We start from the raw sequence: 23,561 nt of genomic DNA on the forward strand, positions 1-23,561 counted from the left end.
GAAGAGACGTGACGGAAAAACGCGTGTTCCATTACTAGGTTGGTTCATTACGTGGTGCCCAGACTTACTCAGCACCAACTTACTTACCAGGAATGACGCGGAGGGCAGACTAGGGAAATTCGAGCCCCAGCCTTGGCATCAAGGCGGCCGCTTTTACTAGGACTTCACTGGCAAGCTTGAAGACGGGCCTCAACTACGACAATCGTCACGAATACATGGAGCTTGATCTCAATTCAATTTGATGGTTTATTTATGGCTCAGTACGCACTTGCATTTGTGCTGGATTCGCCTGCATGTCGCTTTTATTGTGTACTGATGCAGCAACAGTAGCCTGCCCTTCGCCGAAAACGCCACGCCTGATCGGGAACCATTAGAATTTGCCTCCCTCTTGAGGTGATTTTGTACAGGGTATCAATGAAAGACATCATCATGAGCCTCGTCAGTGTGTGAGATCCGATCATTTTCCGTTCTGGCCACCACTTCCAACCATCTTGCGCAATTCATATTCTCGAGTGAAATTGCTTTTGAAGGTATTCAATTCACCGATTGTGTCGCGGCAACTGGCAAGAACAGCTTCTTTAGGAGTAATCTCGCCATCAGTCTGGACACGAAGCTCGAACTTGGCAAAGAGAGGGTGGGGAACCTGTATTTATCAATGTTGTGAAGCTGACGGGTTGAGATGGGACATGACGTACTCGATAGGCAGCGAAGGTAACGTGGCTGTTTTTCAAGAGCTTGTCACGAAGAAGATTGGCGAGGGTGTGGTCTTCCTTGTTGAACGTGAAGATGGTGGTGTTGGGAGTACCTGATGATCGATTATCAGTAAGCTAAGTCGAGATGAGGTTTGGACTACTCACGAGTATCAATCTTCTCTTCAATCTTCTTCTCACCTTCATCAAGGAGGAAAGATTCGGTACTGAACAGCACAGTTGGATTAGTAGAGTTCGAAAACAATTGCTTGTTGCTTGCTATAATCCAGACTGAACTGTGCATGGGAGGGTTTTTTCTGGTTGTCACTGCCACTGCCAATTCCACAGACTGCCCGTACTCACGTATCGGGTAGATCGATCTCGAGGTGGTTGATATCTTGGGATTGGTAAAGTTTGTGACTGGGATGGTGTTTCCAACTTCCATCTTTGCCCTCTCGCGGCAGGCGAGAAATACTGGCAGCAGAAGAGAAGGACGAGGGTGGCTGGGAAGCCTCGGTATCCTCCGATGCGGCAGTGTTGGGACAAACCGTGGACACAGTGGTCTTGGCTCTAGTGTTCTTTGGTAACCCTCTCAAGACCAGTCACGGTGTCGGGGGTTTCTTGTGAGTTTTGTGGGTTAAGAATTACTCACGGATCGGGTTGGTTGAAGGAGGGATCATTGAAGGTCGAGTCACCATTCCCTCGGTAGAGTAGATTCTTAGGATAGTGTCGCCATTTCTGGTCCTGCAACTCAGAGACAGCCCCATTGGCATTCCTTGTCATGGCTCTTGGGAGAGACATGATCGTGAATTGTGAATTGGTTGGGTTAATGAAAGCCTTCTGGAAGAGGAGAGGTTGAATTGGAATCCGAAAGGGTTGGAAGGCCAGGTGGAAGAATGTCAATCGACACACCAAGCCAAGCCGTGAGGTGTGAACAATGTGGAAGGCACTGCATGGTCCAGGATGCAGGTACCATAAGGCTCGGCGTCGCAGTTACCCTGCGACAGATCCATGGGGCTCCTTCCCTCTGTGAAAGTTCCGGCAATTATAGAGACACTGAAGGATGCGACTGCCTCTTGGGAATCGCAGACACTACATGCAATTCTCTTCTCTTCTCTTCTCTTTTCTCTCGTCTGGTTCATGTCTTATTTTTTTCAATTGGCAGTGACAGTACAACGAAATCAACCCAGCACAAACGATTACAAGCCCCAGATCACAAAAGTCAAACAAAATAAAAATCAAATCACATACCGATCTGGGGCGTTGGCCATTTTGGTAGTCGGAAAGAGAAATCAACTGTCTCCTGGATTTTACAGATGTTCAAAGTTTGAAAGGGAGGCGCGATCAACCAAAATGTTCCTTCGTTACGAGGAGATAGAAAGAGAAGAAACAGAAAGTTGTTCTTTACGAAAGAAAGAATGTCACCAGCTTGAAATCAACAACGAGAAGTTCCAAGTCGCGAGATGTATGCCAAGCGTCCTTGTTCTACGGTTGGGCAGGTCTACCGAAGGTGTTTCTTACGTTTAGACATCATCTCGCCCACCGTTATTCACAACTGTGAGAAACTGTGAGCCCTCATCCTGGACCCTGGGTTCCCAGAGAGCCACCGAGGCATTTTCCGTGATGACCATCTCAGTCGATTTGCTCCATATTGCTCGGCCATAGGGATCTTGATTTTCGTCCCCGATTACGGCCCTTTGACACCAAGCTCGATACCTGGCTCGGGCGCAATTTATGGTCACATTCGACAACACTTGTAGGCGTTGAGAGTCCGCCTCTTACCTGTTCCAGCTTCCGCGGAGTTGAGTATATCTCATTCTTTCTGACTCACGAATGCTTTGGAAGCATCTCCTGAGACATCCATCCGATATTAACTATCTATAACGCCTATATAACTGCAGGTAAAGCGTAATACTCAAACACTAACTAGACCTCACCAAGAATCAGTCACCAACATGACTCAAAATCCACTCCATCATGATTATCCCTGGACAACCCCAGATGCTCCTCTGGTGGTCTCTGCACCAATGATGAAAATCACACTGGCCAAGGCTGCAGTCACTGTCTCCGCGAACGGAGGATTCGGTTTTGTAGCTGGAGGCTTCGATCTTTCAAACTTAGGAAAGGATCTCAGTGAAGCTGCTGAACTGGTCAAGAGTCAATCTCTCTCACTCCATGATGGAGTCCTCCCGATCGGGGTTGGTTTTCAAAATTGGGGCAGTGATTTGAAATTGGCCCTCGAAGCAATAAAAAATCATCCCGTTGCAGCGGTCTGGTTCTTTGCACCGAACCAACTTTGCGAACTTCTGGATTGGACGAGAGAGATTCGTGAAGCAACCAACGGAAAGACCAAAGTCTGGATACAGATTGGGACCGTGGCAGAAGCAGTCGAGGTTGCCAAGACCAGCAAACCAGATGTCATTGTAGTACAGGGTGCTGATTCGGGTGGTCACGGACTCGCACAAAGAGCCAGTCTTCTAACTCTTCTCCCGGAAATTGCAGACGCGTTGGCAAAAGAGGGAATCAGTACACCTTTGATTGCAGCTGGTGGTATCATTGATGGCCGTGGTGCCGCAGCAGCATCATTACTTGGTGCAAGTGGCGTTGCGCTTGGAACCAGATTCCTTGCAAGCGAAGAGATCACTATTGCCAAGGGATATCAAGATGAGGTTCTCAGAGTTACCGATGGAGGCGTCAGTACAGTTGCAACCACAGTGTATGACACTGTGCGGAACATTCATGGTTGGCCACAAGCATACAATGGTCGAGGAGTGGCGAACCGCAGTTATTTAGATGCCGTGCATGGCATGAGTGAGAGAGAGAACCAGGAGCTCTACAAAGAAGCCATGAAACAAGGAGACTCTGGGTGGGGACCTGAAGGCAGAATGACTACTTACGCAGGAACAGGAATTGGTCTGGTACACAAGGTCATGCCAGCGGGCGAGATTGTGAAGAGTGTGCAACAGGAAGCTATAAATTTGCTTCTAAAGACAGCGGCAAGATTCGCGAAGTAGTGAGTGTGGTCGATTTATCGGTATAGCTTGTAATAATGAAACACGTATTTGCATTCCCTCAATTCGAGCCACGAACTCCGGTCAATGAGTCTCGCCCTGAGTCACAAGCTACATGTGATCAGCCTCGCTCGATAGAAGCATCGTGAACTGGCTCTCGACGTCCATCGATGACCTCCAGAGACTCCCTGTCCGCGACCGGTGCATCCTGGTCGGCCCGATACCGGCACCACGTCCCTTCCCGCGGAGATCTATACCAGCTCCAGGGCCCGATGAGTCAACATCACGAGGAAGCAGCGACGGGGCCCTCTCCACCAGGAATCAACTATACGACGACACACACATGATTAGCAATGTAACAAGATGTAACAAGAGGTCGGGCATTGAAAAAGCGCCGAGACAGATCAACATCGGATACGTTTCTCGGCTTTGGACCCCTATATGATTGTGGGAACATTGAAAGGGAGGATAGCGGGCACAGTAAGGGTGAGGCATTATTGATCGTGCGAACTCACCATGCAGATATTATTCCCGTTGAGTAGAATCTTGGGGAGTTTGGTTTGCGCGCCGGTGTAGTCGCTGTGTTGTGGGTTAGTTAAATTGGCCCGACGGTACTTGAGACCAGGAAATTAAAGAGGGGGGTGCTGAATGCATGAAGAGAGGTGTAAATGAAAAGTAGCGTAAAACTCACAACTCAATCACGTCCTCAAGCACCATATCTAGTGCGTATCGCATCGAATCAGCATTGGAGTGCTCTCCCATTTGTGAAAGCACGCGAGAGATGGAAATGGAGTCACTCACTGACGTAGTCGTCGAAGCCCAACAACGTGCCCGCAAACTCTAGAGGGACAAACAAAACGGAACATCAGCCATCGCACGTTCAAGTTCGGATAAAGAAAATCGCATCCGTAAACAGCCCGCTTCAAGCATGAAGGGGAGAAGGCGGTGCTTGCGCGGTACGAAGAGAAAACGAACCTTTGTCGCCTTTCATGACGATCCATATCCGCGACCCGACGCATTTGTCGATCAATTCTGCGGAAGTCAATGAGTATAGATAGTGGTGGGGTTGGTAGAATGGGTTGCTGAGTCTTACCGAGTGGTAATAGTTGAGACGCCATCGTTGACTCCTAAGAGACTTGATATGTGCGAGCCTCGCAGGATAGAAGCGTGGTCGTGGAAATTCAAACGTTCGACTCCGTTTGCGTAGTCGACTATCGCGTGTTTGGAAGAATTGCTGGTCTTTTCTTTGCGCCTTCAGGTTTTTTCCGGCGTTCGTCTTGCAACTTATTGGAGAAGAACAAGTGTCCTCGGATGTGATTCGGACGTTGAGGTTCACAAGTTGTAGGTTTCCAAACCGTGAAGTTCAGCATGAAAGGCTGGATCCGCCAAGGCCAGAATATTTATACCCTGGAAAATCCGTTTACGCAACTCACTCCAAATTCGAGACGAGATATATTGCCATAAGACATACGACATACAATTCTCTCATGAGAGATCTAAGCATACCTGTCAGAAAACATTCACAGGACCACATATTTAGCCATTTCGTTAATGGGCGGCCGCCACCAATATTAGGTGTTAGGGTTATTTCGACCCTAAGAGTGGGCTCATAAAGCTCGTATAATTGTCATCTTAATTATGGAGGAACTTTTGTCCTAAAGTAGGTACTGTACAGCACCAAACCCAGACTCATGGCTACGGAAGCAACACGATCATTGCTGAATACCATCCAAACCAAAACGCCTTTGCATCGCAAGATCTCGATTTATATACCCCACTCGTTCACAAATCATCATTCGTCACGGATTCATTATATTTGCCTCGAGACCAGTCCCAGGGGTCGCCACCAGGAAGGCATAACCCCAGCCTCCAGAAGTAATCTCGGTGGGCGAAGAAAAGTTCCCAGAGCTTGTAACGCCGGCCGATTCCCCACATCGCCTGCATCTCTGATTCTTCAACGTTCTCATCGTCTGGAGTCTCACTTGGCTCATCGCTGCTGCTTGGTTCCGCGATGCAAGATGGATCTTCATCGCCGTTGCAATGATGGATATCTGCTCGGGTTGGAGGAAGAGAGGGCTTTGAAATATAAATTTCACCAGCATGCATTCTGTAACCCCATTCTTCCAGAGGGAGGAGAGGTACTGGATCATCAGCGTGAGTTACCCGTCGGTAGAGTGCATCATCGGGGTTTGTTGAATTGAGGTTGAAGCGACTGTCGATAAATTTGTTGAGAGCCAGATTGCCAATTCGAGGTTCACCAAATGTGGTGACTTTGGGTGTCCATCCGCGAGCTTGGAACTCCAGAGCCGCCAGGGCTGCGACAGCACCACCCAGGGAATGTCCCACTAGGACAAGTTCGTAGCCTGGGAAGTCGTTGAGTGCCTTTTCAACATGAGGAACTATAGTACAACGGGTGTTGCGCCAAGAAGTCATGAACCCCGAATGTACAGTGCAGTTGAGGCATTCAGGTGCCAGATCTCTTTTATTTTGTTGTTTCAATAATTGTGGTAACAAGGCCTGTTTATCGTTCTCTGGTAAAACACTTGCGCATAAAGAATCGTTATCATGGTCTGAGGGAAATGGCGCGTATTCGGCAGGATTCGTGGAGAGGTCAGCGATTGTATTGGCGATCGAATATGTTCCTCGAAAAGCGACGATAACCCGTTTCGCGAAAGGAGGATGCGACACAGCGATATAGCCACAAGAATCGGAGAGGCGTGGTCCAGTATTCCACGTTGTAACCAGTTCAAAGCCCTCAAAATCACTGCATCGGCTCAAACATTTGAACGGCTTCTGAATGCCACTCGTGCCAACGCAGTAGGCGATATCGACTATTCGTGAGAGTTCTTCCAGAGACTCAAAGGTCTCAAAGGAGATGTCTTTATCATCAGATTGTATGTGCGCCGGAAGCGCGAACACTCCAACAATGGAGAGCCACAAAAGATAGATGAAAGGTGCGTAGAGCATTAGGTTACTAAGTTGGCAGCGATGCGACGATCGTCAGATTCATTCTTTAGAGGAGAGGGGATGACACGAGGTCGGGACGGTGAACAGATATTTCGGTAGTGCAGATGGTCGAGTCAGAAGGACTGCGGGAAGAGAAGGAAGGGTGCATGACCCTCTTCAGTTGAAGGCTGAGTCTCTTGCCAAGCTATGACGTCGGTCAGAGTGCTTTCGGCACTGACTTCAAAGAGCCCTATTCAGCTAGAACATCTCAGCCTTACTCAACTCCAGGATTTCATGAGGCTCGTTAATTGACATTCACATGGGCCTTTAAGGACCTAGATGGGATACATAAGCTATGTTATGTGAATTATCATGAGTAAGTCGAATTACTATATTCACTGGACGGATCTGCTTTTATAGGGACCAATAGATCTCTCAATCTCACGACCTGACTTTACGTCGAACGTCTTCGATGAGAGCATCTAGGATGAACTTCTTTGCGGATTCAAATTTGCCTCTTACGTGTTCTTGATGACAGAGATCAGAGAATCCGGTTCTGTTCTGTGGCGACTTTATTTGGAGGGTCAATGAATCTAGATCAAGCTCGGCGAAAAGTTGAGGATCTGAGACCTCTTCCTCGCTCAGCTTGAAAACACGACCGTGAGAAGCCAGGCCGAAGTAAATCTCATCGTTTTTGAGCAGTAACCTGGCTCCTTTTTTCAGTAATAGGAGAACAACTTCGTTGCTCTTCACTATTGCAGCGATGTAGAGTGGGGAAGTGCCGTACTAGCCAGTGGTGTCATAAGAGGCACCTTTAGAGAGGAGTACTTGTGCGATCTCCTGGTTGCCGACCCGGGAATACTCAATCAGAGGAGTATTTTTCAGGCGGTTTCGGCGCTCTATATCGACTCCACGATCAATCAAGTAACATGCAGCCTGTGTTTGGTTGCCTTTGATCGCTTTAAAGAGTGGCGATTCTGCAAACACGTCTGCATCATCAAGATGCGCACCGAAATGCCCGAATAACTTGAGCAGCTGCACATGTCCTTCTGCCGCAGCCAGGTGAATTGGCGTCTCGCGCAACCAACTTTGAGAATTCACGTCTGCGCCAAATTTGCACAGGATAGCTGCAACTCTCAGAAATCCCATTTTTGAAGCAATGAAGAGCGGAGATTCAGTCCATATGTCCAAACTTCCCGTCTTTGCGCTGCTTTGGAGAAGTAAGAGAACTGTAGACTGGTGCCCACCCCTGACGGCTTCCAACAATGCCGAATGACCCCGCAAGTCGATGCAGTCCACAGGCATACCTCGCTGCAGAAGGTGCCAGATGATCGAATCGAGACCGTGATGGGCAGCCGCGACGAATGTGCACTCCCCGGCTCGCGGTTCAAGTCGACAACCGTGCGAGAGAAGATTGAGAAGACCATCATGTAATCCTTCTGCGCAGTGTCTGTCCTCCAAAGCTTGGGCTTCGGACAAGATACCTAAGTCAGCAAGGAACAAAGACTGCTTCACCCACGCGCGTCGGCTTGTGTGTTCCTGTCTATCGAGTGTAATGCGATCCTTTGACGCAACCAGAGGCCTGTAGCATATTTCGAGGGACCACCAACGCTTGAATGCTTTCCTTATCAAATCTTTGTCATCCTCTTGTTGGAGTAGTTGACCTAGATGAGGGCCACTTCTCCTGAAATGATCCCAAATGCAATTGCGAGCATACTCCGTGAAGCTGTGCGTCAGCCAGGCTCGCCCGTCCTGAACCATCTGAGGTACAAGACCAAGAAACATTTCGCGAGAACGATGAACGGGAAAGGCACAAACTAGTTCTGGAGATGATAAAAATCGTGCGCAGACGCGGAACAGCGTATAGTTTCCCATTTCGACGAACGTTCCACTCGATTCGGCATCATGAAGCCCGCAGCCAAGCGAATCCAGTAAGAAATCACGTACAGATTGGTGAATTACTTGTACAAAATGGTTGTCTTGTTCCAACTTCTTCAACGCTTCCTTCCACGACCCAATCAAATCATGGCCCCGGTTATTACCAGTAGTGGCTATAAGATTGTCTGAGGGTGTGGCTCCTGTAGATGCGAATGGTGAGCCATCACTCTGCATGAGACTGCTGATGTCTCCAAACTGTGGTTTAGGAGCCAGTACAGTAAATTTGTCTGAGCTGCGAGAAGCAGGTCTAAGACTTGAAAGTTTCTGGGCTAACGGTTCGGCTTCGACTTCAAAACTGTCATTCACGTCATCGTAGATGGTCCTTGGTCTCTCCGCGGAAACGACTTCAAATAGCCCTCCGGATCTCTCGGTCACATAGTGCTTCCAAAATGCAAGCCGTTCTGCCGAGGATGCGAGAAAACTCTGTGGGCCGGCAAGCGAGGAAGCCCATCTCACCAATGAATCTGGGACGACCGACGAACTATATGCCATCGCGGCTTGCAAGGCGTCGATGTAAAGAGGTATGCGAGAAAACATGACCCATTGCATGAGATGAAAGGTCTGCATCTTAAGATCGGGATCTAGCGTTGCAAAAATCTTCTGAAATAGCTCAAACAACTCCGAGGGCGATTTCTGTAACTCGTCTTTTAACACGTCTGTAGGAACACCCTGGTCTACCATCTTGAGCAGGCGGCGGGCGGTGAGAACTGCCCAGAGAAAAACTCCTTTCACCTTTAAGACAATCTCGATCGCAAAATATTTTTCGGTAGACAATATTCTGGAATGCCTGAACTGCTGCTTCACGTACTCGCCTATGTCGCCAGAATTCAGATCTTCCATACATAGTTCAAAATCTATGGTCGATACTGATATGAGGATAATGGCGGCTTGACCAACATATTCGGAGCGAACTAGAGCCTAACGCTGCTGTGTCGGCGAAAGCGTAGACTACTTGCCGCACTTCTTCGTCTGGGCATTCATCAAGGGCATCAATGAAGATATCAACCTGCAGTTTTTGTTCGATCAGGCAACTATGGAACAGCCTTGCCAGCTCCCCTGGTTCCCATGAGAGTGGTATTGCGCCTGCGCGGACTATTCTGTCCTTGTACGTTGTGCAAAGTGTCTGAAGTACGCGCCTTGATTTTGAGCAGATCTGGTAGATCATACTTCGGTAAAGACCATCTAGAGAGCGCTCCATTTCGGTACCTCGGGCATTGAAAAAGTGACTGATTTGGTGTCGCACCTCCCCACCGGGCATTTGACTGAGATTTCGAAGACAGTGTTTTAAAATGGTAGATTTTCCAGAACCTGGCTTCCCCTTTATCCAAAGAATGCTGTGAGACTTTTCAAGTCGCTGGAACTTCGTCCAGGCTTGAAATTCTTCATTGTAAAAGATCCAGCCGCATGTAACCGTTGCAGCGTCTCCCACGCTAATCTGTCGCTAGCCCATTTCTGCGAAATAGAGTGATTCCAGAAAAGTGGTTTCATGCTCCTTAGGTACCCCCAAAAGATCGTCAATACTCCATGCTGATGTGGATGTCTGAGTGATGCTAGCTGTTCGAGACTCTGACAATAATGATGACAGGCGGGTAGTTTGTGCAGAGAGAGGCTCTTGTGCCGAATGCGGTGCACCGGACACCGTAGATGACGGGCCGCTGGTTGAAGGCATTGGTCACACCTCACGCTGGATTTGCTGTGTCCATGTACTCAAAAGCTGAACAACGCTGACATAACCAGGGTCAAAATCATGTGGGAATCTAACAATACCTCGATGATCTGCGTGTATCGAAATTTGATTATAACCAGGTATGATCCCAGAATCAGGTTGGACGACAAGAATATTGCCCACAAGAGGAAGAGTCTCAAAGAAGCAGGTGATGAAGATTGGGAATCCTTGCGCCTCTCTCGCTAGAAGCATAGCGAGAAAGGTATCATGGACTCCGTTTCAGAACTTCGGAATCAGTCTCTAAAACAGATAGCAGATTGATGTCTGTACGGTGCAGAAGACCAAAAGCCTTCACGGGTAGCCTGGCCCAAGTCGCAAGCCAGCTGCCGCCATGGGGAGTGGCCATAAATGCTATGCCTCGGACTGATTTGTAGATATCTTGGAGGTAGAACTCAACGCTGTCCCTAGAAAGTCGTAGAGCATCCTTACATACAATTCACCGGAAACTGTGGACGACAAAAATGATTGGTCTACCCGCGGTTGAATCTGCGCCTCTGAGTCCTATAAAAGCATTGAGGAGATCACTGGCATGGTTGAGTAGACGATTTGTTGAGAGGCGTTGGCGCAGACGTGCGATATATGCATCATAGCCAAATGTGATAACGCGACAATTTGGTATAGCGACGGGTAGCCAATCTCGAGGCCAAAAGATCCTCGAAATTCATTTGACTGGGGATATGACCAGGTCCGTTCACGGTCACTGGTAAGCTTATGGACAAAGACGACATCGATCACCGCGCCGGTAGGGTTCGCCAGTACTTTGACGCCCTTCGGGAATGCCAGTGCTGGCTCGAGCTCCACGTCGTGTTCGGAAATCAAAACTAAAGATACGCGACATTTAAATATGATCGTTTCAATGCCCCTAAGCGGCTTCGACTTTTAGCTTAGGCTCTTAGATCGAGAAGTCGAAGTACAAAATCAGGCTGAGATTTCAGCTCAAGCCTCTTATCTTGGTATCTATTTTTAAACTCCATGACTACCTACCAGTGGCGCAAAGGAACTTCCATCACGTGCACGAAACTAATTAGCAGAACGTTTATGTGAAGACCCTTCATGCAGCAAGCACTGCAGGCAATGAGCTCATAATCAAGCTACATAATCTTATCAGTGAGGTTAGATGGGTGTATGAAGTAGGTAAATTGTGACATCCTCAGGAGTAAGCCAGCGAATTGATTACAACAATTCGTAGACCCATGTAAGCTTCGGGTAAATTGCTTAACTACCTAACTACCTATAGGTACCTCAGGTACCTCTACTAGTGAGGACCTTGGAAACTGCCCGGCTGAGGCCTCGGAACGTGCCAGTGCTTAAAAGTACCCTAGCCAGTTACATACCTACCGCGAAAGCTCGCGCATTCCGTCTCAATCCTTACAATCTACTCTCATGGACAGTAACAGAACCGTATATTTGGTTCCAAGATCCACTAAGTGCTCTCGACTGTCGTTCGCCAAACCGGTACAGATGCAAGGAGGAAGAGAGGCAATATGATCTATATGATTTTTTTGCGGACTGTGTATAGCACTAGTTATTTATACTTTAGCACCGCCATGGTCATCCTGCTCGGGATCACTGTCTTCGTCCTCATCTTCCTCGTCGTCAAATTTTGCAAAGTCATTGTCGTTAGGAGACGTAGTATCATCATCGTTATCCCCCTCATCTTCTTCATCCTCCTCCTCCTCAGAACCGGATTGGTTAACGTGTTCGCCTTCTTGGTCAGGTTCAGCGGCAGTGGCCTTTCTCTTCCCAGGCATCTCGCCCAGTCGACCTTCGCGCCCTTCCACCACTTCCACAGCCTCTTCTGTGCTGGCGCCTTCTCTCTTCGGTGGAGGTGTAAACCATGGAATCTTGCCTCGTAAGAAATCATTGAGAACCATCTTGGCAACGCCATCAACGTCTGGCTCGCCGCCTTTCAACAATCGCCCACCTTTGCGGGCAAGGATGCTCAGAAACTCGATAGGATCGTCATTGTATTCGGATGCCTTCATCTCGTACGTTCGTTCGATGTGGCGGGTTTGAGTCCTCCGCAGTACAGCTTCGACGTATTGTGCGGGATGTTCCACATTTTCGACTCGGACGACGCCTCTCAGGAGAATATCTTCTTCGCTGTCGGACTGACTCGGGGGTACGACACCAGGGCAATCGATAAGGTATATTCTTTTCATTAGAGTGATATATTGCCACACTTTTGTCTCGCCTGGGATCGGTGCTACTGTACACACTCGCTTTTTCCGTAAAGTGTTGATGATGGAGGACTTTCCAGTATTGGGGTAGCCTATAAACCCAACGGAGATTTGCTTTCGAGATGAATGCAATGTGGAAAATTGCCGTAAAAGAGTGATGAGAGACCCTTTGCCGAAAGAATTCGTCATCGAAGCATGGAAAGCAAGGGTGGGATAGTCTTTCGACAGTAAACGCACCCATTGCGCCGCTGAGAGAAGAACAGTCAGTATGTGTGAGACATTACTAAGAGACGTGCTATAAAAAAGAAAGCCAGGAATCCGGCAAAGCAAACCTCAACTCAAACGAAACACGCCATGCACTCTAGAGACAAGGCTTCCAAGACGGATGCAATGTCGAAAACCGACCTGCCGAAACAGGTGGCGAGTGCTGCTCAATGTACCAAAGCTGTAACAGGCGACTTTCATGGGAAGAATTGCAATTGAATGCAGAAAGGCGTCTTGACTTAGCGATGGAAAGGGGAGTGGGGAAGAATCATGATGTGTAACAAGAAAATGACTTACCAATTTTCGTCGGTACCAGGTCACATTTATTCAAAACGAATATCAAGTGCTTGTGAGGCGCCTCCTCCCGGATGTATTTCTCGACACTTCGACATCTCGTCCCTTCAGGATCTCGTGCATCTAGGACATGAATAACGACATCGGAAGAGTCGATGACCTTGTACAATTCGTTCCAAATTCGTTTACTCTGGCCCTTGGAAAATATGGGCTCTCGGGCGGTGGTCAGCTGTCCATCATCTTGGCCTTGCGATGTTTCGGCAGCGGCAGCTTGTCCACTGAGAAGTTTGTTCTCTTCTAGCCTTTCAAGATAATTGTCATGCATTTTCACGGATTCATCAGCTAGATCTGTGACAGTTCCTGAACTGAGCTTCACACGCTTCCGCTGCGACTTAGGTCCAAAGGTATCTGCGAATGGGGCTGACTCGACTGCGATTTTTGCTTGATGTTGTTTAACCCCATTCTTGGTGTTCTCGGTGTCCCGGATTAAACTCATAGGCAGTTTATTCGTCTTGAGAAGGACCTGATATGGATCGGCAGCCCTTTCAGCAACAGCTTGTCGGAAAGAGTCCAAGGCATCCTGAGAGATAACTCGAGTATTTCCAAACCACTTTCGATTCGGCTCGACTCTTGCTTGTGGTTTCTCGCGGGATTGGTAGGATGCCGCTTTGGTGATATCGCCTGCGGCGTTTCTCTGGGCCCTGCCGTCCTTGAACATATTCAAGGTTTTGACTTTTTTGGCACTCCTGATCATGAAGTCAGCAACTACTGTCCAGAAGCCTTGCCATATACGGGCATTCGTATATACCTGTAGAAGTTTTCGCCTTTCGTCTTGACATTTGCCATACCATCTGTCGAAACGCCCTGCCGCTCCCGGCGGGCGGCCTCCTTCTTTCGTGCACCCATCTTGAGAGATCTGATAAACAAGCGTTATATGAGGGAACGACGTCTTACATACAACACTAGTATGGTCGAAAAGATGGTGTTAGCCTTTAAACCTCGAGGTAATAAAAACTTCTGGACTTCTCCAAAATTTTGGATAAGCCCACCGCCATGCCAAGACTACTGACTCCACTTAGAAGATGTTGCCGCCCTAAATAACGGTGAGCCACAACACCAGTTGTACCCTAAGGCTGCCGGGTTACAACACTTGAGATCGAGACATAGGTACTTCAATCGATGCATCCAAGTCTATCATTTCTCGCCAGATTTCATCCATGTAGTAGACGCTCGAGATGTGCCCTCCTGGAATGACCTTCAGCTTCGCAGATTTGTAATTTTCCACAAGCCATCCATTGTTGCTTCCACCAATATGATCATTCTGTGATCCTACGACCAGTATGGGCTTGGACGCATGTTCATCGTCTAGAGTGGCTGGCGCAAATCCCCAATCCGAATGGATCACATCGGAAATTTCCATAAATCCGTCCCAATTCTCACAAGACCTCATGACCATCTTCGTAGCAGTCTCCATCCACTCATCCTCCGTCCTATCGTTCTTCTGTAACCATTCTCCTAATTTGACCCTTTCGTCCTCGTCCATCTGGCTCACTATCGTCTGTCGAAGGAAATCTTCTGCCCCTTCCTGTCTTCTGAACTTGGATGATATCACAGACCTAAAGATTCTTTGCAGAGGCCGGAACGGGAGCTGAGAAGGTGGACCAAAGGAGAACCAGTTCTGCCATGACAACTCCTTGGCATACTTTGAATCGTGTTTGACTGGGGAGAAACCAGCAAGCAGCATGCATCCCACTATTTTGCGGCCGGCGGGAAATATGTCGTACGGCGCTCCATAGAGCATTTGTGCTTGAACAGTCCCCAATGAGCCACCAGCGACATAAATTCTATCAAATGCCCCACTGGGATAGAGATGCTCCAGAAGAGCCGAAATATCTCTTGCCAGACCAATATGATATGGCACACTCATGTCGCGAGTGCTGGACCGGCCCATGCCTGCTAACGTGGGTGCGATCCAATGCATACCAAGCTCGCGGCATGGTATTGGTACATCTGGAGCAGTGCCTACGCTCATCATGCCGGCGAAAAAGATCACAATATTGCGTGACACTGATGGTCCATTGTGTGCATAGGCCAGCTGTCTTCCGCCAGGCAAGGGGAGGATGTGCTCCTCCTCACCCTTCGCGCGGTGGTATGCCTCTTCCATCTAGACGTGAAAATAGAACGAGAAAAAATATAGAACGACGCGTTCGATAACCCAAGTTCAGCCGAGGGTTTGCCTTTGGCGTATGTATCAGTACATTCACATTTCAAGCGGAAAACGATTTGTAGTATCGATTGTGTGGAATCATGGCTGCCTGGATTCACCACAGCTGAGCAATTGATACGATGCCTAACAGTCTTGGCGCTATCCAGGGAGGAGTAATAATACCTACCCCGCGAAATGCCTAGATACATAGATATGTGTGATAGATATTTAGGTACGCACCTCAGAAGCCATGTTGCTCCTTACATGAACATGAGCGACGACCAGATCCAGGGCGTAGATCGCGAAGCTTATTCATACAATTGTAAGGCGCAATTTATTCGAGGAGAGAAAGAGACGGGAGCCACGTCCAGTGCAAGCAAATCCGAAGTAGAGGTAGTTGCGTCGATGGTCGAGATACGTGTGTGTTTTCTGAATGCCCCCGGTAACTAAAAGTGGCCAAGCTAGGGTGAAGCGCTTTACCCGCGAAAGGCAATGGCCGAATCAGGAAAGGCGCAATATTTCAATCTTCTTTTTGGCTTTCAATACTCGGTATGTTCATCGCTTTATCAATGACTTCGTGTACATACACTTCACGAATTGTTCCTAGTCACCAACATCAACTCCGGAGCTTGGAGCCAAAGGCGTGACTTGAAGGCTCTTCAACGGGCCCAACCGTCAACCATGGAATCTTTATCTAGCTCAGTATGTCGAGCTTGCCGGCTTCGACTGCAGGTCAAGAAGCCAGCACTTCCATCTTCTACACGCACCTTCACTTCTTCCTCCATAAGACAATACATCCCACCCGAATCACCAGCCTTCGTTGAAATTCCGGAACCCAACCAACCGATCCGCGAGCCTAAGCCCCCCACCAAGGGCCTTCTCCCCGTTCCGCGAGAGCTCTTCCCCCGTCGTCGACCAGACAAGCCCGGCCAGCAATACCTGGACAACGTGACCCCAGATGCACTGCCCCATAACATCCCACCACCCGAGTACCAGTCAGAAACCAAGAAATACAAACTCCGCATGTCGGATTTGCGAAAAGAGCATCTCCGCGAATCCCTGACCCAACTACACGCCCGAAAAATCACGCACGAGAAGCGAGTACAACAGCGGAGTGCTATCAAGCGAGAACAGCACGAACGGCTCCTCAATCAAGCCGAGCGTGAAGATGAGCGACTGACGGCTAACACGGTCCTGACCTCCATGAAACCAAAACAACTCCTCGCCCTCCCCGCAGAAGAAGAAGAAGCCATCTACCAAGCCCGCAAAGCGCGCTACGACGACCTGCAGAACGCCAGGCGCGAAGCCCGTCTCGACAACCTACACACACTGTACATGCACGCGCGGAAATTCATCACGACCCAGGAGCAGCTGGCGAGTGTGATCGATGCCGAGTTCGAGAAGGCGTCGGTCTGGAAACTGGGCCCGCCGTCCTCGCTCAAGGATATGTTGGCTGGACGCAACCCCGGCGAGAGTAAGGTCGATGCGGGATCTATGACGAACCTGGTGCCCAGTAGTGAGCGGTTCTTGAGAGACCAGGAGCGCATGAAGAAGATTGCGGAGAAATTGAGTGGTGGTAAGATTTAAGAGGTGGTCTTGGAGCAAGCTTTGGACGCCCCATTATTTCTTGTGAAGTGGGAGCTGGAGGGATAGAGTTTAGATGGCTGACATGCACAAATGCTCTGGACGAGAAGCGGTTGTCGAGCGGGAGTAGCGGTATTCCTGTCCGCCGGAAACGAGCTGTACAAGAAAGAGATGCTGTAAAATTATATATACTATTCAAATGTCTCAAAATCTATTTTCCTCTGAGTGTCGTCAAATACGTCGCAATTTCCACGTAGACTACGGCGCGGCAGTGGGCAAGGAACTACTCCTCTACCGCAAGATGCGAGCCTTTGGACAATCGTGCGATGCTAGACTATTGCTATCAAATAAGACTGGGGACCGCAGCTCCAGCCTCTAGATAGGAGATGCTCGGCCGAAGAACCGTCGCACTGGTGCAGAACATTCTCTGAACATGACACCAGCCTTCACCCTGGCATCAAGGATAGTCGTTCATTTCTCTAGGAAGTAAGACGAATTCCTGGCACCTGGTCGCGATGTTGCCTCGAGAGTTGTCCGCGACTTGGCTGGAGGGTCGAAGTGTTGAGTGCGATCTGATATGCACAGTAATAAGGGATGCTGCGGTTGTTCTATGTGCCGCATTCTTGGACTGATCTCGGTGACATTGAGTCAAGACCTTTTGATAAGAATCCTCCTCCTTATGGATAAGGATGGATGAAGCGTGTCGCAGGATGCGCATAATATCTCTCTAGCTGGCTTCATGGCGGAGACAGCCGGCCTTGGAAGCCTCACTTAGACTCCATCACTGAACCACACCAATTGATACTTCCAACTGAAGCATGGCGGTTCGTGTCGCTGAGCAGGGCGCTTGTGTAACACTGTAAATAGGATACTAGCAAGGAGTACACCCTTGCCAATATGCAGGAGGTCGAAAGTGTTCGCAGGAGTTCGCAGAAGTTGTGTCTTTTTCGGTTCAGACATTAGGTCAATGCACGAACACCCAACCCAACACTCCGAGTCTCAAATAGCTCGATCAGTCCTGCACCCAGGCACTCCTCAAGAGCCCAATCAAAGCTGAGTCCATATAGATCCTTCCATTTCTTTGTCTTGGATGGCATGACAGCCGAGAATTCCCCTCTGACTCGCTTGGCGGTAGAAATCCGGTTGTCCGTGTCGACCGCACCGTCCCAGCGCTCTCGGAGAAGATATAACGGTGCCTCCTTGTATTTTGATTTGCCGAGTAGTTCTAGAAGGTGTGCTCGACCGGCACTCAGGAGTCTCAAATAAGGACCGAGGTTTGGCACAGAGAGCGCCAATTCACCACCTTGGGCATGAGAGGTGCGGTTGCCGTGGGCTTTGGGCCGCTTTGCAGAACCGACCCCACCCAAGTTCTCAAAGGCTGCATCTCCCCCAACTGCATCAGAAGTTCCAGATGCTGCACGCGATATTTTGGGAATGCCAACCAGGCTTGAACCGGCCAAGGACAGGTTCCGGGAACCCGAAAGAGAGGAAGAAACCAGAAATCCCTTCCGACTCAACTCGGTGACAGATGATTCAAATAGTTCTTGGGCTGGGATGGACGTGGCTCGCGGAAAACGCCGAAGAGCGGTACAGAAGTCCGTTATAACATCTGCTGATATATTGCTTCTTTGCAAGAGGCTGTCCAGGTCATCTGTCGTGATGAGAACCTCACTGACGCCACTGATGTCGTTGCCCCGACCCACCACTTTGACTTTACGAATCTTACCAGCAGACTGTAATGCAGAAATTTCTCGTTCCGTCTTGGAAGAAGCAGCGAGAAGAGCGTGAACATGGGCCAAGGAGATAATGGAAGGTAAGTTTCGCTGAAAATTGAGGACTTCAGCAATGCGTACACTGTTCATGCCAGCCCGTTCTGGAAAGGCGGCAAACATGGAAGTGCGACCATAGTGAACAGCACTTATCACATCTTTGGCTTCATCGATCTTGAGGACGGATACAACCTTTCCGGTTGGCAGCAAGGCGTCATCCTCGTTGTCGGTAAGCCCGTCCTCGAGAGCGCCAGCTAGAGAGTGTGATCTCTGGATCGTCGATTTCCTACGTGGAGCATTTGAAAAAGGTGAGGCCGAATTACGGCGGCCAGTAGTGGCGGAACTTTGTCCCGACTTATGAACTCGAGATGAGTGGGACGCCGTTAGATAAAGTGGCATGTCCAGGGAAAGGAGGAGGGAGGGGAGAGGGGGACAGGATTCAAATGAGATAGTCGGATCAACAGAGACCAAATTTAGTTATCCGTAGATACATGGTCCGAGAACCAGAAGAATCGAGCACATGCACTTTCTCGCCAATTCTGGTGCATGGCAAGGCAGCAGCGTGGCAAGTGTACGGAGTAGATTTCTCTCATTGGGTGTGGTCTGAGGCTTGCAGAAGACTCAAAACCTGAAAAGACGTGCAGCGTGGTTGGAAGAGAGTTTCGAAAAGGTTCGGAAGAGGGCCCCGGTCAAATCATGCCCATTCCTTTGGTAGGTTAAGCGGAGAACCAGCATTCATCAAGGCCCGGAATGGAGGGCGGGAAGGACGCTTAGGGGCCAGGGGCGTGGCAGAATAAGGGCTCCGGGCTCCTGGTCACCTCCATGATGGGCAGCAATGTGCCCTAGGCCTCAAAGTTGATTAGCGGCGGGCAGCTGACGACAAGGCGCCTTGGAAACACACACGTCCCTCTTTCTAGCCTCAGGTTCTTTGTTCCGTTCAGGAACAGTAAATCACTTACTCCACATGCTGCGTCACTCATGCAAGTGTTTGCTTCCAAAAAAATAAATGTTGGAATTTCCATCAATTGCATTCACTTCAAGTTGGTGTCACAGGCACGGCACCCTCTTCATGTCCAACAACCCTGCCCTCCCGTCTTCTATTCTCTATTTGTACCAGGACCGGGACCCAGTGTATTCGAGTCCCGTAATCTGGCCCATCATGGAATAGCTGGCCCCCTCGGCTTCTTCCTTCCCCTGTTCCCATCCCAAACTTGTAAGTTCACGATGCCATCATTGCATCGTCCCGTATATCACATCCGTCGTAATTCCTAGAACTTTCCATTATATGATCCGTCCTTCCTTCCACATCCCTTACTTCACATTCAGAAGTATCTTTGCTCCTATCTTCACTCACGAGCACATTCTTGCTGTCTCTCCACCCTCCTCCATGCCTCTGTCACAGTCCTGTCTTCACTGTCACCTTCCACGACTAGATCGATAAGTTGCTTTAACTCATCAGTCCTTGCGACCTCTTTCCTTGCTCTCCCTCTCACATCATCGTCGCAACATCAATCCTTCTCCAGTCAATCTATTATTTTGCTCGCGCAGAACACTCTTTCAGCAGCATCCTTATGTTACCATGACGGTCTTTGTCGCGACCCTCTTCTTACCATACACGGTCAATTTTGACGTCCCTTCAAAGTCAAGGCCCGCGTCACCAGAAGCCACCAGATCTCAAACCACTGATGTACCTGCAATCACTCCCGGCCTTGTGCCCGCAGTGAGTCTCTTTACCCCAAGTGCAGGCCTCGTCGACACTCCTGGTCCTATTGTTCAGACCCCTGGCGCCACCACTGACCACGAGCGCATCTTCCGTCCTCATGTCGAGCGGCCAATCAGTCTAAGACTACCCAGTCATATCAAGCTAGCAGACGCAGAGTCCCCCGCTATCAGAGATCCGCGCACGATTTCTCGTGCCGATCTACATTCACCAACATGGGGTAAAACTGTGACTTGGAATCAACCTCCTTCACGCGCGAAGGAACCTCCTCCAAGCGACATCCTGAAACACGCTGATCCTCGTATCACAAGAGAAAAGGCCACTGCTTTGCTGCAAAGTGCGCAAATCAAGATCAGCGGCCGCCGCCAAAGAGCAAGAACAGTGAGCCATGAGCGACGTTTCTCTGAATACAGCTACACAGTGGAAAAGGCTCAGATCGGCAACGGTGGATTATTCAATGCGATCGACGCAGTCACCGATGCTGGAATTCTCGAGGACAAAACTTGGGTGGGTACCTTGGGTTGTCCAACCGAAGCATTGGAGGATCATCTGAGAGCCAACATTGCCGAGAAACTTGAGAATGATTACGATTCATTGGCAGTCTTTGCTAGTGATAGCGATCTCAACGGACATTACGAGCACTACTGCAAGACCATTCTTTGGCCTGTTTTCCACTATCAAGTTCCAGACCATCCAAAGAGCAAGGCATATGAGGATCATTCTTGGGTCTACTATGTCAAAGTCAACGAAGCCTTTGCCGATCGTATTGCCAAGAATTACAAGAAAGGTGACATAATTTGGGTTCATGATTATCACCTTCTCCTGGTCCCTGGTCTTCTGCGAAAGAAGATTCCTGAGGCTCAAATTGGCTTCTTCCTTCATACCGCCTTCCCATCTTCAGAAATCTTCCGCTGCTTGGCTGTTCGCAACAATCTTCTCGAAGGTGTTCTTGGTGCAAGTATGATTGGATTTCAGAATGAAGAATACGGGCATCATTTTCTTCAAACTTGCAGCCGGCTGTTGAATGTCGAGGCAACCAAACATGGTGTCATCCTTGAGGACGGACGTTTTGTTCACGTACAGACCTGTCCCATTGGCATTGATCCAAAATCACTTGATGCACAACGAAAATTACCAGAAGTCAGTGAATGGGTTCGCACAATTGCTGAAAAGTATGCCGGGAAGCGAATGATTGTTGGTCGTGACAAGCTTGACAATATTCGTGGAGTACGCCAAAAGATGTTGTCGTATGAGTTGTTTCTTAACAAGTACCCCCAGTACGAGGATCAGGTTGTCTTGATTCAAATCGCTACCTCATCCACAGAAGACCCTGAGTTGAGTGCCACAGTTGCCGACATTGTGACCCGTATCAATTCTTCTCATTCAACACTAGCTCATCAACCTGTTGTGTTTTTGAAGCAAGACATCGATTTTGCACAGTATCTTGCTCTCCTCACCATTGCCGATTGCCTTATGATTTCCAGCTTGAGGGAAGGCATGAACCTTACCAGCCATGAATTCATCTTCTGTCAAGATGGCAAGATTTCAAACACCAAATGTGCGCCACTTATTCTTAGTGAGTTTACTGGCTCCGCAACTGTGTTTGGAAAAGACGCTTTACTTGTCAATCCTTGGCATTATACACAATGCGCCGATTCCATCAAGAAAGCACTGGACATGCCGGATGAAGAACGACAACGTCGCTGGAAGGCCATGTCCGATATTGTCGGTCAATACAATGCTACACGCTGGTATGAATCATTCATGAAAGCACTCGATCATGCCTGGAAAGAACACTCAATTCGTGATTCAACCTCCGTTCCACGTTTGTCGGTTTCTGGCACGACCTCGAAATACCGCAAAGCTAACAAACGTCTCATCATTATCGATTACGAAGGCACCCTTGCTTCTTGGGGAGCTCCAACAGACATCATCTTGACCACTCCCAAACGTTCAATTGACGTGCTGAATGATTTGGTGGAGGACAAGAAGAATATCGTCTATGTCATGAGTTCTCGAATGCCCGAGGAAATGGAACGACTGTTCAGTCAGGTTTCTGGCATTGGTATGATCGCGGAGAACGGTGCATTTGTGCAAGAACCATGTACTGATGACTGGACCGAGTTGACCGACCTGGAAAACATCAAAACTTGGAAATCCGGTGTCCGAAGCATCCTTCAATACTATGTCGACAGAATTGAGGGGAGCCGCATCGAGGAACGACACTCGGCTCTCGTGTTTGATTACACTGATGCAGAAGACGTGTCCACCGCATTCAAACAAGCAGGAGAATGTGCAAACCACATCAACGACGCATGCCGTAATCAACATGTCAGCGCAGTTCCAATTGAAGATGGCTTGATCATTTCAGAGATGGATGTCAACAAAGGCTTGGCTGCACAGATGATCAGCGACAAGTTGGAGGAGGGAATCGTGGGGACTGAAGAAGCTCTACCTGACTTCCTGCTCGTAATCGGTGACTCTCGGGAGGATGAATATGTCTTCAACTGGGCGCATAAGTTGGAGAAGGCAAATAAGATCAAGGATGTGGTGACCGTCACGCTCGGAGCTAGGAGTACAGAAGCGTCCGCGACCTTGACACAAGGTGTTACCGGTAAGTGAAATCTTTCAAGCTCCAACTCGATTGCTTGAACTGACAAGGTCATAGGTGTTTTGTCCATTCTGGAGAAACTAGTGAAACGTGAGGATCCTGGACAAATGAATGGGTCCGCAAAGTGAAAGAAAGATCTCTGTTATCAATCGAGCTCCGAAGTATTGGAAGATTGTTATGCATGAAACTGTGTATTCGTGTGTTCCAGCAATTTCAGAACAGACCTCGTACAATGAGACAAACGAACTTGACGTGAGCATTCGCAGCTCTTGTAATATGATACCCTTGCATAGCAGTTTCAGGCAACTGGGGAGTTAACGGGCCAGTGAGCTGTCATGTTTACATAGAAAATCGAATTGACACTTCAGTGTGAAGAACTTTTGAACACGTCAAAACTTGGTGGCCCGCAAGCGGTAGTCACCCCCCTCGATATTCCCCCGTCATCTCATAGGGGCCCCAATTTCATTCAGACGTCATCTGCTTTCGCTTCTCCTCAGTTATATCCTCTCATCGTCTACTACCTTCTCAGGGTGACTCAGCTACTTAGTTTTGGGAGCGACTGAATCCGTTGTTCTGCAACCTCGAGCCAGTCAGGTCTCGGAAAAGTTATCCCCGATTGATAC

General features: G+C 48.9%; 8 protein-coding genes across 8 annotated transcripts; 3 read left to right on the forward strand and 5 right to left on the reverse strand.

Annotated features, from left to right (window-relative positions):
- Nucleotides 1–457: 457 nt before the first annotated feature.
- Nucleotides 458–1,490, reverse strand: LTR84_003297 (uncharacterized protein; the record flags this gene model as incomplete). The annotated part of the gene is made up of 5 exons (XM_064846885.1): nucleotides 458–643; nucleotides 696–805; nucleotides 858–916; nucleotides 1,053–1,259; nucleotides 1,342–1,490. The coding sequence occupies 5 exons, from the start codon at nucleotides 1,488–1,490 to the stop codon at nucleotides 458–460; spliced, it is 711 nt and encodes a 236-aa protein (XP_064705238.1).
- A 1,154-nt stretch (nucleotides 1,491–2,644) lies between these two features.
- On the forward strand, nucleotides 2,645–3,703 carry LTR84_003298 (uncharacterized protein; the record flags this gene model as incomplete). Its single annotated transcript, XM_064846886.1, has 1 exon — nucleotides 2,645–3,703. The coding sequence occupies one exon, from the start codon at nucleotides 2,645–2,647 to the stop codon at nucleotides 3,701–3,703; it is 1,059 nt and encodes a 352-aa protein (XP_064705239.1).
- A 1,779-nt stretch (nucleotides 3,704–5,482) lies between these two features.
- On the reverse strand, nucleotides 5,483–9,265 carry LTR84_003299 (uncharacterized protein; the record flags this gene model as incomplete). Its single annotated transcript, XM_064846887.1, has 3 exons — nucleotides 5,483–6,674; nucleotides 7,092–7,398; nucleotides 7,459–9,265. The coding sequence occupies 3 exons, from the start codon at nucleotides 9,263–9,265 to the stop codon at nucleotides 5,483–5,485; spliced, it is 3,306 nt and encodes a 1,101-aa protein (XP_064705240.1).
- Nucleotides 9,266–11,839: 2,574 nt separating this feature from the next.
- On the reverse strand, nucleotides 11,840–13,954 carry NOG2 (GTPase required for pre-60S ribosomal subunit nuclear export and maturation; the record flags this gene model as incomplete). Its single annotated transcript, XM_064846888.1, has 3 exons — nucleotides 11,840–12,738; nucleotides 13,052–13,794; nucleotides 13,857–13,954. 3 exons carry the CDS (start codon nucleotides 13,952–13,954, stop codon nucleotides 11,840–11,842), a joined length of 1,740 nt encoding a protein of 579 aa, XP_064705241.1.
- A 235-nt stretch (nucleotides 13,955–14,189) lies between these two features.
- LTR84_003301 (uncharacterized protein) lies at nucleotides 14,190–15,212 on the reverse strand (the record flags this gene model as incomplete). Its single annotated transcript, XM_064846889.1, has 1 exon — nucleotides 14,190–15,212. One exon carries the CDS (start codon nucleotides 15,210–15,212, stop codon nucleotides 14,190–14,192), a length of 1,023 nt encoding a protein of 340 aa, XP_064705242.1.
- Nucleotides 15,213–15,935: 723 nt separating this feature from the next.
- LTR84_003302 (uncharacterized protein) lies at nucleotides 15,936–16,841 on the forward strand (the record flags this gene model as incomplete). Its single annotated transcript, XM_064846890.1, has 1 exon — nucleotides 15,936–16,841. One exon carries the CDS (start codon nucleotides 15,936–15,938, stop codon nucleotides 16,839–16,841), a length of 906 nt encoding a protein of 301 aa, XP_064705243.1.
- Nucleotides 16,842–17,797: 956 nt separating this feature from the next.
- On the reverse strand, nucleotides 17,798–19,006 carry LTR84_003303 (uncharacterized protein; the record flags this gene model as incomplete). The annotated part of the gene is made up of 1 exon (XM_064846891.1): nucleotides 17,798–19,006. One exon carries the CDS (start codon nucleotides 19,004–19,006, stop codon nucleotides 17,798–17,800), a length of 1,209 nt encoding a protein of 402 aa, XP_064705244.1.
- Nucleotides 19,007–20,186: 1,180 nt separating this feature from the next.
- On the forward strand, nucleotides 20,187–23,066 carry LTR84_003304 (uncharacterized protein; the record flags this gene model as incomplete). Its single annotated transcript, XM_064846892.1, has 2 exons — nucleotides 20,187–22,941; nucleotides 22,996–23,066. The coding sequence occupies 2 exons, from the start codon at nucleotides 20,187–20,189 to the stop codon at nucleotides 23,064–23,066; spliced, it is 2,826 nt and encodes a 941-aa protein (XP_064705245.1).
- Between the last annotated feature and the right edge of the window lie 495 nt (nucleotides 23,067–23,561).

The sequence above is a fragment of the Exophiala bonariae genome, assembly GCF_035927105.1.
Source record: "Exophiala bonariae strain CCFEE 5792 chromosome Unknown scaffold_16, whole genome shotgun sequence".
In the NCBI taxonomy this organism is placed as follows: Eukaryota; Fungi; Ascomycota; class Eurotiomycetes; order Chaetothyriales; family Herpotrichiellaceae; genus Exophiala; species Exophiala bonariae.